The following is a 13,150-nucleotide window of genomic DNA, read 5'->3' on the forward strand; positions in this document are numbered from 1 at the left end:
TGTCGCGATGCATGATAGAGATTAACTCAGTTTGATCTTGAACACATGGGATGCCGAGCGTACCGGTCAATTATCCCTTAATGCTCCTCTGCCTCCGCCCCTGAGTCCGAGAGAAAAGCGTTTTGATCCTAAACCTAGATGTTAAGACGGCAGTCGGATGTTGCGTCTCAGATCTGCTATAGGTGCGGTCGAGGAGCATACAGATGAATTAATTTGTACAGTCATCGTTAGATCTTGGTTTCTTTGAGTGCATCAAACCGTCCACAACATATATAGATGACGTACAACATTACCTTCTGATAATCGTAAAGTCGGAATGCTTGGAAACATGTGAGGCTACGATAGCGTGTAGGCAATTATGTCCGAGAAGGCTTGCACAGTGAAAGGGTAGCAGGCCACAATAAGTCCTGCATCCTATCTCCGCTCTTAGCTCATCACGACCTGAGCTTTCATATCTTACGTTTAGTTCGAGAATGCTCACTCTGATCAAAATGGTGTCTAGCATGGGTGTTTTTCGTTTCGAATGAGCATGCGCGATGGATGAAGTCATGGTGAAGCTCAACGCAAGGCACACTGAGACGCTCTGACAAGATTTAGTGCGACGATATGGTCGAAAAGAAGACAGAGGCGGATGCTACTGCTGCGTTCATGACCAGCTTTCGTTTAATAAATCATGTGATGTGCGTCGTTCAGAACTGCACTGCACACGCAATATCTTTCTTGGACACTTGATTGTAGGTACGATCCACATCACCCTGTTAAACCGCTGCCATACCAACGGCACAGGGCTGACAAGTCGGCACAACAGCACAGAGGGTGATCGACTATCCAATTCGTGGGAATGCTGTCGTTGTGGAACACGGCGCCGTCAATTGCCAGAGGTACGGGCGCCGATGCTCTTATATGGCGTACCGTGTAGCAACCAGATCAAGCATGCGGCGAGATTATGTGGTCGTCGGGTGACCGGTGTGACCTCGACGCGTAAGTCACACCCGCCCTCTTTTCTCATCGTGGCGTGGCAATGTCCCTGTGTTCCTGACGTGCCTGAATTTCAAGGGATGTCATTCACAAAATATCATAAGCCGAGTTTGGTCCCAATCCCGGGTTGGCAATAAACAAACATATTGATGTTACGTTGGGGTTTCGGAAGCTGGTACCGCTACTGGCAAACCTTGGGTTTTGAGTTTGCTACACTTATCGACCAACGCATGCTATGAGATGTCACCTCGAGAACCTCATAAGCCAGAGATGTCATTGAATGTAGCAAATTGACGAAAACGGTTTTGGTTGCAGTTTTGAGGTTCAGGTACCGACTAGGAGTATGCTGGGGGATGTCATCCGTGGGTTCTCATAAGCCGACTATATGCAAACATGGTAGCCCGCGCTACGGCATGTCCCGTATTAGTGGATATGTGAACCTTAATATCGTGACAACAACACTCCTGACGTGACTGCTGTGAAGTCATTTCCAACAACTTGCGTAAGAAGTGTAGGACTACCACCCACCATGTATTACTTGATTAGGTGCCCCTTCAATCTGAGCGAGGCCCGAAAAAATATTTAAATAGACCCGGGGACGGTATCATTTGAAGGTTCATGCTCATCAATCGAATCCAGAAACAGAAATACTTGCCTTGCTATTCCCCTACATTGATACTGCAACGTCAAAATGGCTGCACCATCGGTTCCCACTGGCCAAGTCGCCTTCTTCACCAAGGCCGACTACTCAGGTGACAAGCACTCCTACAACATCGGCGACGACAAGAATCTCTATCCTGGTAGCCTGAACGACAGTTTCAACTCTGCGGTGGTCGCCTACGACACGAAAGTCCTAGCCTGGCAGCACGCCAACTCATCCGGCGTGTACAAGGAGCTCGAAGGGGAGAACCCCTCCCTCTCGGCCCTCGGTGGCCTGTCACGCTTCAAGGTCATCGGGAACGACGTCCGCGTCATCGCCTTCAAATTCACCGATGAGACTGGCGGGTCCGCGAGGCAGTACAGCCTCAAGCTGAACGCCGCCGACGTCGGAGAGAAGATCCTGTATTCGAACGAGGATGACGAATTCAAGCTCGTCGGCACCATTGGCGAGACGGGTCCGCCCGTCACCACAGCCATCTACTTGAGAAACGAGCACACGGGACAGTACTTGTCCGTGGGCTCCGTCTTCTTCCAGTGGAATGCGAAGACCAAGCAGGTGGACATCGTCTCCAACGAAAATTTCCCTAAGCAGCTCAAGGAGGAACGAACGGGGCCGAGCAAGTTTGTGTTGACCCTTATTTCCAACAAACCATCAGAGTAGCACTGGCAGCAGTACGGCCAAATGTAGCGACCCTTCGCCGTTGGTCTGAAAGCGGGTGTGGGATTGTTTATTCATGATCGCAATCATGATGCTGATTCAACAAAACAATATTCGTGCAAATTAGCAAACATAGTTGAATCGAATGGTGTTTCATATGGCTCTGGCCCCCGCTGAACCTGCTCGCCGGACCTTCTCATGCCCTCTTAAAATGCGTCACCTTGCTCACTGGTACAGCTGGGCCCTTTACCACAAGAGGGATGAACGAGTCTTGAGCACTACTAACACCAATGATAATCAGCATGTTTCGCTCGATGGACCCCGTGAGCCTGTCACCAAGTCCGAACCTGCATCAGCCCTCGCAAGCAAGAAGTGCTAGACGTGCATACAACTACAGGCAGATATGGAAGAATATGTACTTGCAAATCTGCAACGGCACTGGGGAGTACTGCACCGAGAACCCACGCTAGTCACATGCATTTTGCCACGCGCCCGTCGAATGAATGTGACCAGCGCGACTTTGGTATATGGTATTGTCGCCCTTTCTCATTTATTCTCTTTCATATTCTCTGGATTGGCGAAAGCAGTTGAGGCAGGTATACTGTGCTCTATTTATGACAAGAAACAAGGTCCACCCCTGATAGACTTTGCCGAGAATGTCACATCCTCGTATATCCCCACTCACTCAACACCTGCCATTTCACACCCAAGATGCGAATTACCAAACCCAGCAACGCCCCCCAACCCAAATGCTCCAGTCAAGGAAATGGCTGAGACCTCTGTGAAGACTCCCGTCGGTGGCCATATGACCTAACGCTCCCCGAAGAACAGTTGGACCTAGACGAGCAAAACAATCAGCTAACGTCACGATGGTGAGCGACAGGTGACAGCCTTACCGAGGCCTTGTAGGAGCCGCCATAGACGATGGTCTTCAGCCGGGGCAGCAGCCGCGAACGAATGGGTATCGCATAGCCATGCGCGCGATCATCCGGCAGCCACGGCCCGTCCCCGTAGATGTGATGGAGGGCCTCGTGAACCGAGCGCCCCCCGTCGCGCAGGATCTCCTCCAGCCACCGGTGCCACCGCTCGTCCCGCAGCCAGAACCAGGGCACATGGACATGGTATATAGCGTGAGCGCCCGCCATGCTCGTGCCGCCGGGCAGCCAGACCCCGCCCAGGGTGAGGTAGGCAGCGGTAGAGGCGCCGGCGCCGCCGTGCGTTGTGAGCCGCGCGGGCGGGGCCCTCCGGATCCGCGGTGGATGGCCGTGCAGGTAGAAGGCGTCGCGGTCGGGGTCGACGAAGACGCACACGCGGGTGTTGGTGGTGCTGCTGGTCTGGACGTTCGTGGCCATGGGCTGGAAGTGGCGCAGCAGGACGCGGCGCGAGCTGGCGTCGAACTGGCAGAACAGATCGGCGATCTGGCCGCGGCCAGCGTTGTAGAGGTCTAGCCTGCTCAGGGGGGCCGTGCCGACGATGACGGCGTCGCCGTCTGTGAAGTTGACGTCCCAGATGAACTTGTTCGAGGTGTCCCTCCTGGTCTGCATCGACTCCTCCCAGATGTTGAGCTTCAGCCCGTCCGGGAGATCGTGGTAGGTGCGAGGCTTGAGCTTAGATCTGTCGAAGTATCTCCGGGGATCTTCTGAGCCCGATGTGGTTGAGGCTTGTGTGCGCATCATCTTACTTGGGTCGCTTTGCCTATGAACGTTTGAGCACGGCGGAGTCCAATCTGCTTCGTGATGGTTATGCGGCAAGAGTCCTCTGAACAATACCATTCACCGTTCGGTAGCTCGCATAAAAATGTGTGGAAACCTTTTGTGTTAGAACCATGGTCGATACAAAGTTAAGTCCCAATCATGGGCGGGAAGATGTAACTGGTAGCAAACCTGCGCGCCGAGGAGGACGCTGCTGGGAAACGGCTACCACCTTTCCTGGACCGCCCTGGTTGCCTGATAATGACCGGAACGACGTTGTTTCTGCTTTCGCCGGACGTTCAATAATGTACCACGTGTTGGGGCGTCAACTACACGGCAGATCATGAAAAGGCAATGGCAAAACAGGCCGTCTTCTCGAAGCATACGTGATAGATGATAGCCAGAGAACAGATCTGACATGGAAGAAATGTGATTTGAGAAAACAGTAATTGTCCTATGAAGTCTAGATGCCATGTGAAGAAACGCCTGGAGAAATGTGAGCGACTCTAGGTGTTGTCGTCTTCGATAATGAATGCACTGCTGAACCATTCGTCTGTCCTGACCAATTGCTATGCCTAAAACGATTCATGTGCGTATGTATGCCTGTATGCGGGTTAAAATGGCTGTCTAGCCAATGTGTTGTGGTTGTAATATTGTAGCGACGACTGATCATTGATCCGGTCCTTTACCAAGAGAATGACGGCTTTGAAGCAAATCTATGCCTATACCGAATCAGTTGCACCTTCTCTGCGCTGTCTGTACATAATACCAGATGGTCTAGAGTCGACAAACTATACAATGCCCTCGAGGCTCCAGTCGTTCTTCTGTATCCTCTCGAGGACCTGTTTGCCCTTGTCACTGAGGTCAGGCTTGCCGCCCTTGTCTGTGACCTGAGAGAAAAAGACGGGTTTCCACTCAACATTGTCTTTCTCGCGGGCCCTGGCCTTTTCTCTCTGCTTCTCCTCGAGTTCCTGCTTGACCTGCGTCGCTTTTGAGAATTGCTTCGAGTGAATAGCCTGTGTTACACCGTCCCACATTTCCAGCGATTCGTTCTCTGCTTGTTTGTCCTTGGGGGGTAACACCTTGGAGGCAACATGCAAAGGATTCAGATCGATAATGACAATCTGCTTATCAGCGGGATGAGAGCTCTGAAGGGTTGGTCAGCAAATGTGCAGTGAAATCGGTCTTGTAAAACTCACGACTGGCTTTGGACCGACGGTGTAAACGATCTTGTCCTTCCAAGAGCCACCAAGTCTGATCAGGACATCCTTGTCGGCGACATCCTTGATGCGTGTCTTGGTGTCGTTGTCGGGGTCATAGCGGAAGATGACACCCTCCATCCTGTTTTGAGCGCGGCCGAGCCAGCCATCTTCGATATACTCGAGGATGCACTTCAGCTTGGTCTTGGGACAAGTGACATAGGCAGACTCGCCGACACTGACACTCAAAGCACCACGCAAAAGACCGCCCAAGTGGGCAGCGGGATGCTGGAGCTGGTAGGTCTCATTTTCTCGCTTCTCCAAGGTGATGAAAATACCCAGGTTGTGTTCACCAGGCGACACCTTGATGGTGGTGCCGGTGAACTTGGCGGAGATCTGATCAAAGCCCCTCGCATGCAGGCCCTGCTCAGGGCAGCCGATGTAGAAGGCGCTCACGGGGGGGTGATGCGACGTCTGTTCTGTAAGATACGAAATGCGCCACGTAGGGCCGGCGGGGTTCTCGGCAGTCTGAGGTACCGAGACGGAGGAGGAAGATCGCGGGTCGCCCTTGGAGGACTTGATGGAGGACGCACTGCTGGCGGTGCCGCTGGTGCTCTTGGTATCGATGGCGGGGACGTTCTTTTCCGCCTCCCAGTTGCAGCGGAAGAACTCTCCGAGACACGAGTTGTAGGGCTTGCAGGGCTTGCCCTTGACGTATTTCAGATCCTTGGTGAACCAGAACCGGAGGACCTCGAGCATGCGATCCACGGGCTCGTCTGCGGTGCCAATAGCAGCGAATGCGCTGGGGACGTCGAGGTAGGTCCAGTACTCGAGGTTGGGTCTGGGCTCGAGGAGCTGCGAAGGCAGAGAGAAGCGGACAGCGGCGAGATCAGGGACGCCGATGAACCTGGGCGAGGGCAAACAGCCATGTCAGCAAAAACGCAGATATGTAGTAAGGTTCGACGTGTCGGCCTTCTCCGTCATCGGATCGTCACCCCACCTGAACCCTGGGCGGCGGTGAAGCCATTCACAGATGCATATTTGCAGTGGAGATAGGGGCGCAGCGAAGAAAGAGATTGCAAAGGAGAGAGTTCTTACTTTCGCAAAATGGAAATAAAAGTCCTGAGCTTCCCGCTGTCGTTCTGGGGGATGTCCTCGTTGAGAGTTTCGGGGGCGGCAGAGGACGCCATGATGCTGCTGGGGCGCCGCTTATCGTTCCACCGATATGTGCGGTACGGTATTGGATTGCCCAGTCTTTAGGTTGGTAGGTATGGGAGGTAATTCGGCGACTACTTTTTGTTCTTTCTCCTTTTTTTTCCTTTCCCCTTTCGGTTGGGCGACCCTTGTGTCTCAACCGCTTTGCTAGATGTGTAAGTTAGGGGCAATGTGAGGGTGAGGATGGCGATGTCGCAAGGGACTTGACGATGGCTTCCAAGCCCAAGCAAAAAGAGACCTGGTGGGCGGTAGAGAAACTGTTCTGGCTGGAGGGAGCCTTCTCAGATGCGAGGGAGCAAGAGTCTCGATTCGAGCCTCTGGGATCTGTGACGTTTTAGCGCCAGTATGAGGATGAGGATCTTGCCGATAAGCCGCCCATCTGCGTCCTAATCTTTCTTGGGGTCCCATTTTCTGGGGGGCAGGTCCCCTGACAATTCGTAGCCGTGCGTCCAACGCCCCCCCGATAAGACGTCGGCGACGTCGTGACACAAACTGACGCCTTCTGCTGGTACTCGAGACCCCCGTACGGGATCCCCCTGGTTTGGATACTAACAACTATTGTATACTCGCAGTTATCTTTAGGATCGGAGTTTCATCGTCATTTAGAGCCTTCGTTGAGCAACAATATCAACCCAACAAAACACTCAAGCCAGTCCCTTTGATCTCTGTATTAACCCAAAGTTAGTTATGTTGTAACCTGGACACAGCGATTCCCTATCACTCCTTGTCATGGCAAGACGAGACGAGGCGAGACCTCTGCCGATCCCCTCCAGTTCGGCCCTCCACCTACCTCAGCCACCAATCAGTGCGCAACGTGCCTCCAACAACTTGCTCTCGTGCCTTGTGAAACTCTGCCGCCTGCAATATATAGCGACCACGAGGACTGATGTCCGCCTCTGTGACCACTATCTATTTTCGCATGACACACTACGCAAACCACACTAACGCAACCTCACCAGCCACCAACTCACGACATCTTTCCTGGCGCAGTCGTGATGCCGTAACGCGATACTTTCTGCTGCCGCAATGACGTCACGAAACATCTCGCCAAGTCTGGGCACTCCAAACTGTCTAAAGACTTGGAATAAATGTGTTGCTCACCACCGGGAGAGTGGAAGGGAAGGTGTGAGTACTAGATTAGTCTAGGCGAAATTCCAGTGTGCCTCTATCCCCCTCGCATTAGATGTTCTGCGCGCCCACGAGTGCCAGATCACTAAGTACAAATCACCAAGAAGACCGGATGGAAACACCGTGCAGCAGTCGAAGTGTGTCCCTCAGCATTCAGGCTTACGAGATGTCGCATACGCAACAAACACCGCCACCGAGTTGAAATCGCCACATTTGAACAACCGATAAACGCTGAACAGCCTTTTTTTCGGCCAAGTTTTTGGCGTCTAGCAGCTAGTGGTGCTTCCGACGACAACATCACACGCCAGGTAAATGCCTTATCGTCATGCGAGATATAGGAGTAGCCAATACCAGGAGTGCAGTACTAGGCAGCAAGCTCGAGGTTTTCGCCTATATTACTTCAACAGAAACCGCGAGAGTGATGGGTGCCAAAAATGAGAATGCATCGACTCGGGGAGGCCGCTTCGGAAGCTTCTCTTGTTCCGTCACGCCGGCCCCCATTTCCCTCAAGCAGACAACTCGCAGGTGCCAGCCTCACAGACCTTCTTGCAGCTCTACATGAACAAAGACAGGAGAAATCCCGAAGTGGTAAGTGAGCAAGCAAGCAAGTAAGCAATAGCGACAGGCAAGGGGAAGCTACTGTTCGTGGCAGGCCATGAACAGAAGGGTCGGGCGTCGTGAAGACAGTATACCTCAGGGCTTCTCCATATAGCGGAATTCAGACGACCGCGCTTTCATTCGTCAGGGTATGGTTATCAAGGCCCATGAAGTGTTATGTGGGCTACACCCGAACACGTTCTGAACAACTCAAATCGATGCAATAATGATTGCGGTAGAGGGCAAAAAGACGAGACTGAAAACTGCTGAACGGCCACTGTGACATGAGAGACCTGACGCGGGACTCTTCTCCAAAATCCTGTAAGCACGACTGAGATCGGCGCTTTGCTACCGCCGCTTCACCACCGCCTACGCCATGAGATAATGTCGGTGAGTCGCATTGCATACTGGGCTATGTTCATATGGGGCACGACCTTGCGCGTGTCTGGCTGTCGCCTGCATGCACTGTCGGACAGCTCCCTCTGCTTTCGAGACTGGGACAATATTGACTCACTTGAACCATCAGCGGTGTATTCTAATACAGCAATATCACGGTGTAAGAGCTATAATAATTATACAATAAGGGCTCAGAGCGAACGAGTCCATCCTAGACTGCTGCGTTACGCTGCACGCGGGTATGAAGATGCCTAATGCAACTAAGAAGTAGCGAATACCTAGGTCGCGGAAATGTATGTTCGTGATAGAATTAGGCTTTCAAAATACAGCTTAACAGAAAGAAATATTCTCACTCGAATAATCTCATGATGCGGTGGCCGCAAGAAATACAAGTCGGGCTATGCACTTATGCGACAGCCTGTCGCCCCATCCAGCTTCTCGTCTCAGTGTCTCGGATCCAAAAATCATGACCGGCCTGGTTAGCTCCCGAATGAAACCAACTCAGCTCTCAGGCCGCCAGAATTCCGGCAAGACCAATAACGCCAGTCAAAGCCCAAAGAGCGGCAGCCTTTGCGCTGAGGCCGGCTGCCGCGGCCGTGGGCACAGGCGCACAAGTACCGGTGGGGTTCGCAGTCTTCTCGGCTCCGGCCGTGATGGCAACGTCGTAGCGGTGATACATCGTGCCCGCTGCCTGGTACAGAGCACTGCCCGTATCCGGCATGGTCGTCGTGCCAAAGTCATCCATAAGCCTCACCGACACGTCGCAGAGAGCCGACGTGGTGCCGTGCAGCTCACAAGTCTCCCAGAAAGACTTGGTCTGCGTCGTCCAGGGTCCCTCGCTGACGGGATTGGAGGCGGAGGGGGCTGCGCTCGGCATGTAACTGTACGGCGCGACAGTGGAGTGGATGTATAGGGATGGATTCTGGGTGATGGTGAACTCCTACAAACGCGCATGGTCAATGGTTAACGCGCAGATTGTCCCCCTAGGGTGCTGACTTACTCGATGATCCTTACAGCCCGAGTCTATTTCTCCTCCAAATCCAGGCAAGGTCGCGATATCTGGCCCTTTGGTACATCGCACGGCGTAAACGGTTTGGTCAGGACAAGCAGTCACGACAGATGCGACAAACTCGAAATCATCCGAAGGAAAACTGTCAAGGAAAAGATTCGCAGTAGCCGTGGGAATTGTGGCGTTTGTTCCGTTCTGCTGTTGGGCAATGGAGTACTGCGGTTGTCCAGCTCGCGGGTTGAGGTAGGACGCAGCATTGGCACGAATAGCCAGCCCAGCACCGCTGTTGACGCCGTCCTGGAAAGCCATATTGAGACAATTATTAGACCCAGGAATTCGAAGCAAGCTTGTCGCGATATTTCGAGTATTAGCTTCTGCGGGTATTGAGTTCTCGTCTCTATTTATATAATATCCGATGAGAACACAGATCAATGAAAACTCGGGGCATTTTTCGTACGATTAAATAGAGAACAACTGCCCTTGGTTTTGAAGCACCCAACTGTCGCTTCTAGCAATGGCTGCTACCAAGCGAGGTAGTGTTTTGCTGCAACTTTCGTATAAGAAGGGGCAACACCTGTTGTGATAGGGAGCAACGGACGCCATTGGGTGGAACTCAGGGGCAGTGGATAGACAGCCGCCTGCCGCCCATTGGTCAATCGCCGTTAAGCTTGTTTAAGCTTTGCGGTACGGGACTTGATTGGCAGACAAGTCTTGCTGCTTTTCGTCGGTTGCGACATTACGATGCTGCTTCGATCCACTTCATCTGGAATGGCTGTTGCCTGCTGAGTACAAATAAAAGGTCTTCGCAAGGGGGAGAATAACCGTATAACGCACGGACGTTTTGGCCATCTTGTTAATCTACCTACCAAAGAATGGTGGCTGAGTTTCATTCAGTTTGCTCAGAGACAATGACGAGATGTCCGACGGGAACTGCTTCGACGTGGTCTCCTTAGGAGCAGGTTGTCAAGACATGGTAAAGGCGAAGCAAGCAGCTTGCCCAATCCGTTCCGGTTCATCACTCCCAGTGGCGTTGACTTGGAAGCTCTTGTTAAAGAACCATCTGAATGCTCATGGTGGGCCTCACAGACTCCTTACTGCGGCAACAGTGTGGTGGCGGCGACCTGCGCAACACTCGGCACAGATGGGACGAGCTAGACAAGACCCATCAAGAAACATCAAACACAATCTGATCCCAGTTCCGCCGCTTCGGAGATCGGTCATCTTCTGGCATTGTATTCCGCCTGTCTCTCTTCTCGGACGTAGGATCCGCATTCACCTGCTGAGCTTGGTCGTCATGGTCGATATCTGTGTCAAGTGCGTCAAGATTTACTAGGTCAGAGCCATCATGATGCTCAAGTAGCATGTCAATATCTCTAACAACAGTGTCTTCATCCTGCTCGTGCCGGGGAATGTGCAAGGGTAGACTAGGGTCGTGGTGACGCGACGTGCATATTGGGTCTATACTGTGCGGCATGTTATCGGGCTCATCATTTAGCAATGCCTGCAATTTGAGATATGTTTCGTGGTCATCTGATGGTGGGTGATGCGTCGCCATATGCACTTCATACGATTCATGTGTTGGCTCGGGACTGTGATGGTGCGTCAACTCACGAAAAGCATCGAACTGGTCATGCACGTCTTGGTGTTCCGGCTGAGCCATGATTTGCGGGTCAATCTGAGCAAAGAGGCTTGGATCGTACGGTATGACTGATAGACTCGATGTTGCTTCGAGGAGCTGGCGGTGGTCGTGCGTCATTTGATTGGGTTCATGCAACAATAAATGATCCGGTAGAGGCTCTGGATTTAGCAGAGACGCAAGGTCACTTTGGTGGTCGTAGTGTCTGGGGTGCGCATCGACTGGCGGTGATGCAACGACATGTGGGGGTGTGAGTGATGAAGGCGCTCTGAAGCCCAGAACCCGTTCCACGCCAGTAACTGGCCCAGGCATGACCCCGGTCTCTACCATCTCGGCGTTGCTTTCCGCGCCCACATTTGACACAGCGTTGTTCACTGTGGTTTTCCGGGCCGCAGCACTCGGCAAAGGGAGCTTGCCCAATTCCTTGCATTCAGAGCATAGCCTAATTACATCTGAGACCGTTTCTTTTATGCGGCTCCAGTGATATCGCTCTGCAATGGTTGCCGTGGTCTTGTTGATGCCAGCGTGGCTTCCTGCCTCATGTGTCTTCTTGGCAATGTCCATCTGCCGTACCGGATCGCTAATCACCTCTTTGTCTTTCAGCATAAGGACGTCGTTTTCAAGCAGCTTGTAATGCGTCGCTGCGCTGCGGAGTCTGCTTTTCTCGGCTCGGTCAGATCCGTTCGGGTACTTTCCGTACTTGAGGTAAAATTTGATCTTGTCGAATCTTTCTTCACTCACCGGCCCATCAGCGCCGTCTCCGGCGGCTTCTCCGAGGTCCCGTCCGTAGATGATGGCATCGACGAGACGGTCGGGATAAGATTTGAGGTTGCCACAGCCCTTGACACGCCCGATGCGCTTGAAGCCAAGTGCGTCCCAGATCTTGCACGATGCAACGTTTGTCTCGTAGACCAGGTTGAATACGGAATAAGAGTACCCAAGCTTTGGGGCCCAGTCCAGGTACGTCTCGCCCAAGAGCCTACCTATACCACGGTTTCGTGCGGCTTCGGTGACGATGAATCCGGCGTTGCAGACGTGGCTGCTGCGACCAGGGTAATTGGGCTTGATATAAAAAGTACCGAGACACTCCTTGGACCAGTCCTTGCCTTCGACGACTTGCTCAGGGCCGTCGATGGTGCCAAGCAGCATGATAGCTGCGAAGTTCTGGAACCAGTATTTGGAATACTGCTCTAGCGGCATTGGCTCAATCATAGGATATGTGTCGCCACCTTGGATCTCTTTGGCAAACTGGTCCCACAAGTACTTCAGTAACAAAGGAGGCACTTGAGAATGTGATGCGAAGGGTATCACAGTGGCGATGGTTTGGCGGTCACGAAGCGTCACTTGTCGCGGTTTAATGCTTGCGGGAAAGCCTGGTTTTCCAGGCTCTGGATATGGCACAGGCCCCGACCTACGATATATGGTCGGGCTGGCGGGATCATCCATAATGGCTGGCATTTTGAGTGCAAAAAAGGGCTGTATTGACCAGATATGAACACCAAAATGACAACTAAGTACGGGCTATATCAGCATACAAATCTATCAAGGACACAGCAATCGAAGCCGGCCAATGACACGCAGGGCGTGAACTTGTCCGCCAAGCGCGGTTGGTCAAGGCCGAAGACGGAATCATAGAACTGGCTTACCCTATGAAATAGGAACCAGCAGAATTGAATTGACCAATCCAGTTGAACTTGGGGCACTATGCCAATGCAGGTACCCTGTGTGGCTCGCGCTCGGGCGTGTAGCTGTGCTGAAATGTTCTTGGTGATAATTTGTGCTTTGTGAGGAGAAGTGCTCTGCGAAGTTTCCAGTCCGAGCCTGGGGTGAAAGACAGGATTTCCGGGCACGGATCAGGAAAATAAGCTTTTGCAGCGTTGCAGAGGCGGTGTAAGAATCCGGTTAGCTGCTCACCTTGAAAAGTCTCACGCGATCTTTTGCTACCTTACCAAACTGTAAAGCCGCAAAGACAAGCCGCTTTAC

The 13,150-nt window shown here is 52.6% G+C and overlaps 5 protein-coding genes across 5 annotated transcripts; 1 reads left to right on the plus strand and 4 right to left on the minus strand.

The window, feature by feature from the left end:
* Positions 1-1,474: 1,474 nt before the first annotated feature.
* BKA67DRAFT_568521 (abundant perithecial protein) lies at positions 1,475-2,454 on the plus strand. Its single transcript, XM_046103037.1, has one exon. It carries the CDS (start codon positions 1,670-1,672, stop codon positions 2,297-2,299), a length of 630 nt encoding a protein of 209 aa, XP_045957360.1. The 5' UTR covers positions 1,475-1,669; the 3' UTR covers positions 2,300-2,454.
* A 676-nt stretch (positions 2,455-3,130) lies between these two features.
* Positions 3,131-4,423, minus strand: BKA67DRAFT_308808 (uncharacterized protein). The gene has a single exon (XM_046096131.1). It carries the CDS (start codon positions 4,066-4,068, stop codon positions 3,151-3,153), a length of 918 nt encoding a protein of 305 aa, XP_045957361.1. The 5' UTR covers positions 4,069-4,423; the 3' UTR covers positions 3,131-3,150.
* A 355-nt stretch (positions 4,424-4,778) lies between these two features.
* Positions 4,779-6,376, minus strand: BKA67DRAFT_519567 (uncharacterized protein; the record flags this gene model as incomplete). The annotated part of the gene is made up of 3 exons (XM_046098105.1): positions 4,779-5,135; positions 5,187-6,093; positions 6,285-6,376. The coding sequence occupies 3 exons, from the start codon at positions 6,374-6,376 to the stop codon at positions 4,779-4,781; spliced, it is 1,356 nt and encodes a 451-aa protein (XP_045957362.1).
* Positions 6,377-9,030: 2,654 nt separating this feature from the next.
* On the minus strand, positions 9,031-9,840 carry BKA67DRAFT_659728 (uncharacterized protein; the record flags this gene model as incomplete). The annotated part of the gene is made up of 2 exons (XM_046107503.1): positions 9,031-9,462; positions 9,523-9,840. The coding sequence occupies 2 exons, from the start codon at positions 9,838-9,840 to the stop codon at positions 9,031-9,033; spliced, it is 750 nt and encodes a 249-aa protein (XP_045957363.1).
* A 1,693-nt stretch (positions 9,841-11,533) lies between these two features.
* Positions 11,534-12,625, minus strand: BKA67DRAFT_506546 (uncharacterized protein; the record flags this gene model as incomplete). The annotated part of the gene is made up of 1 exon (XM_046097135.1): positions 11,534-12,625. A coding segment is annotated over one exon (1,092 nt), but the record flags the coding sequence as incomplete, so codon positions are not given.
* Positions 12,626-13,150: the final 525 nt, after the last annotated feature.

This window comes from Truncatella angustata (assembly GCF_020726525.1).
Source record: "Truncatella angustata strain MPI-SDFR-AT-0073 chromosome Unknown BKA67scaffold_5, whole genome shotgun sequence".
Lineage (NCBI taxonomy): Eukaryota > Fungi > Ascomycota > Sordariomycetes > Amphisphaeriales > Sporocadaceae > Truncatella > Truncatella angustata.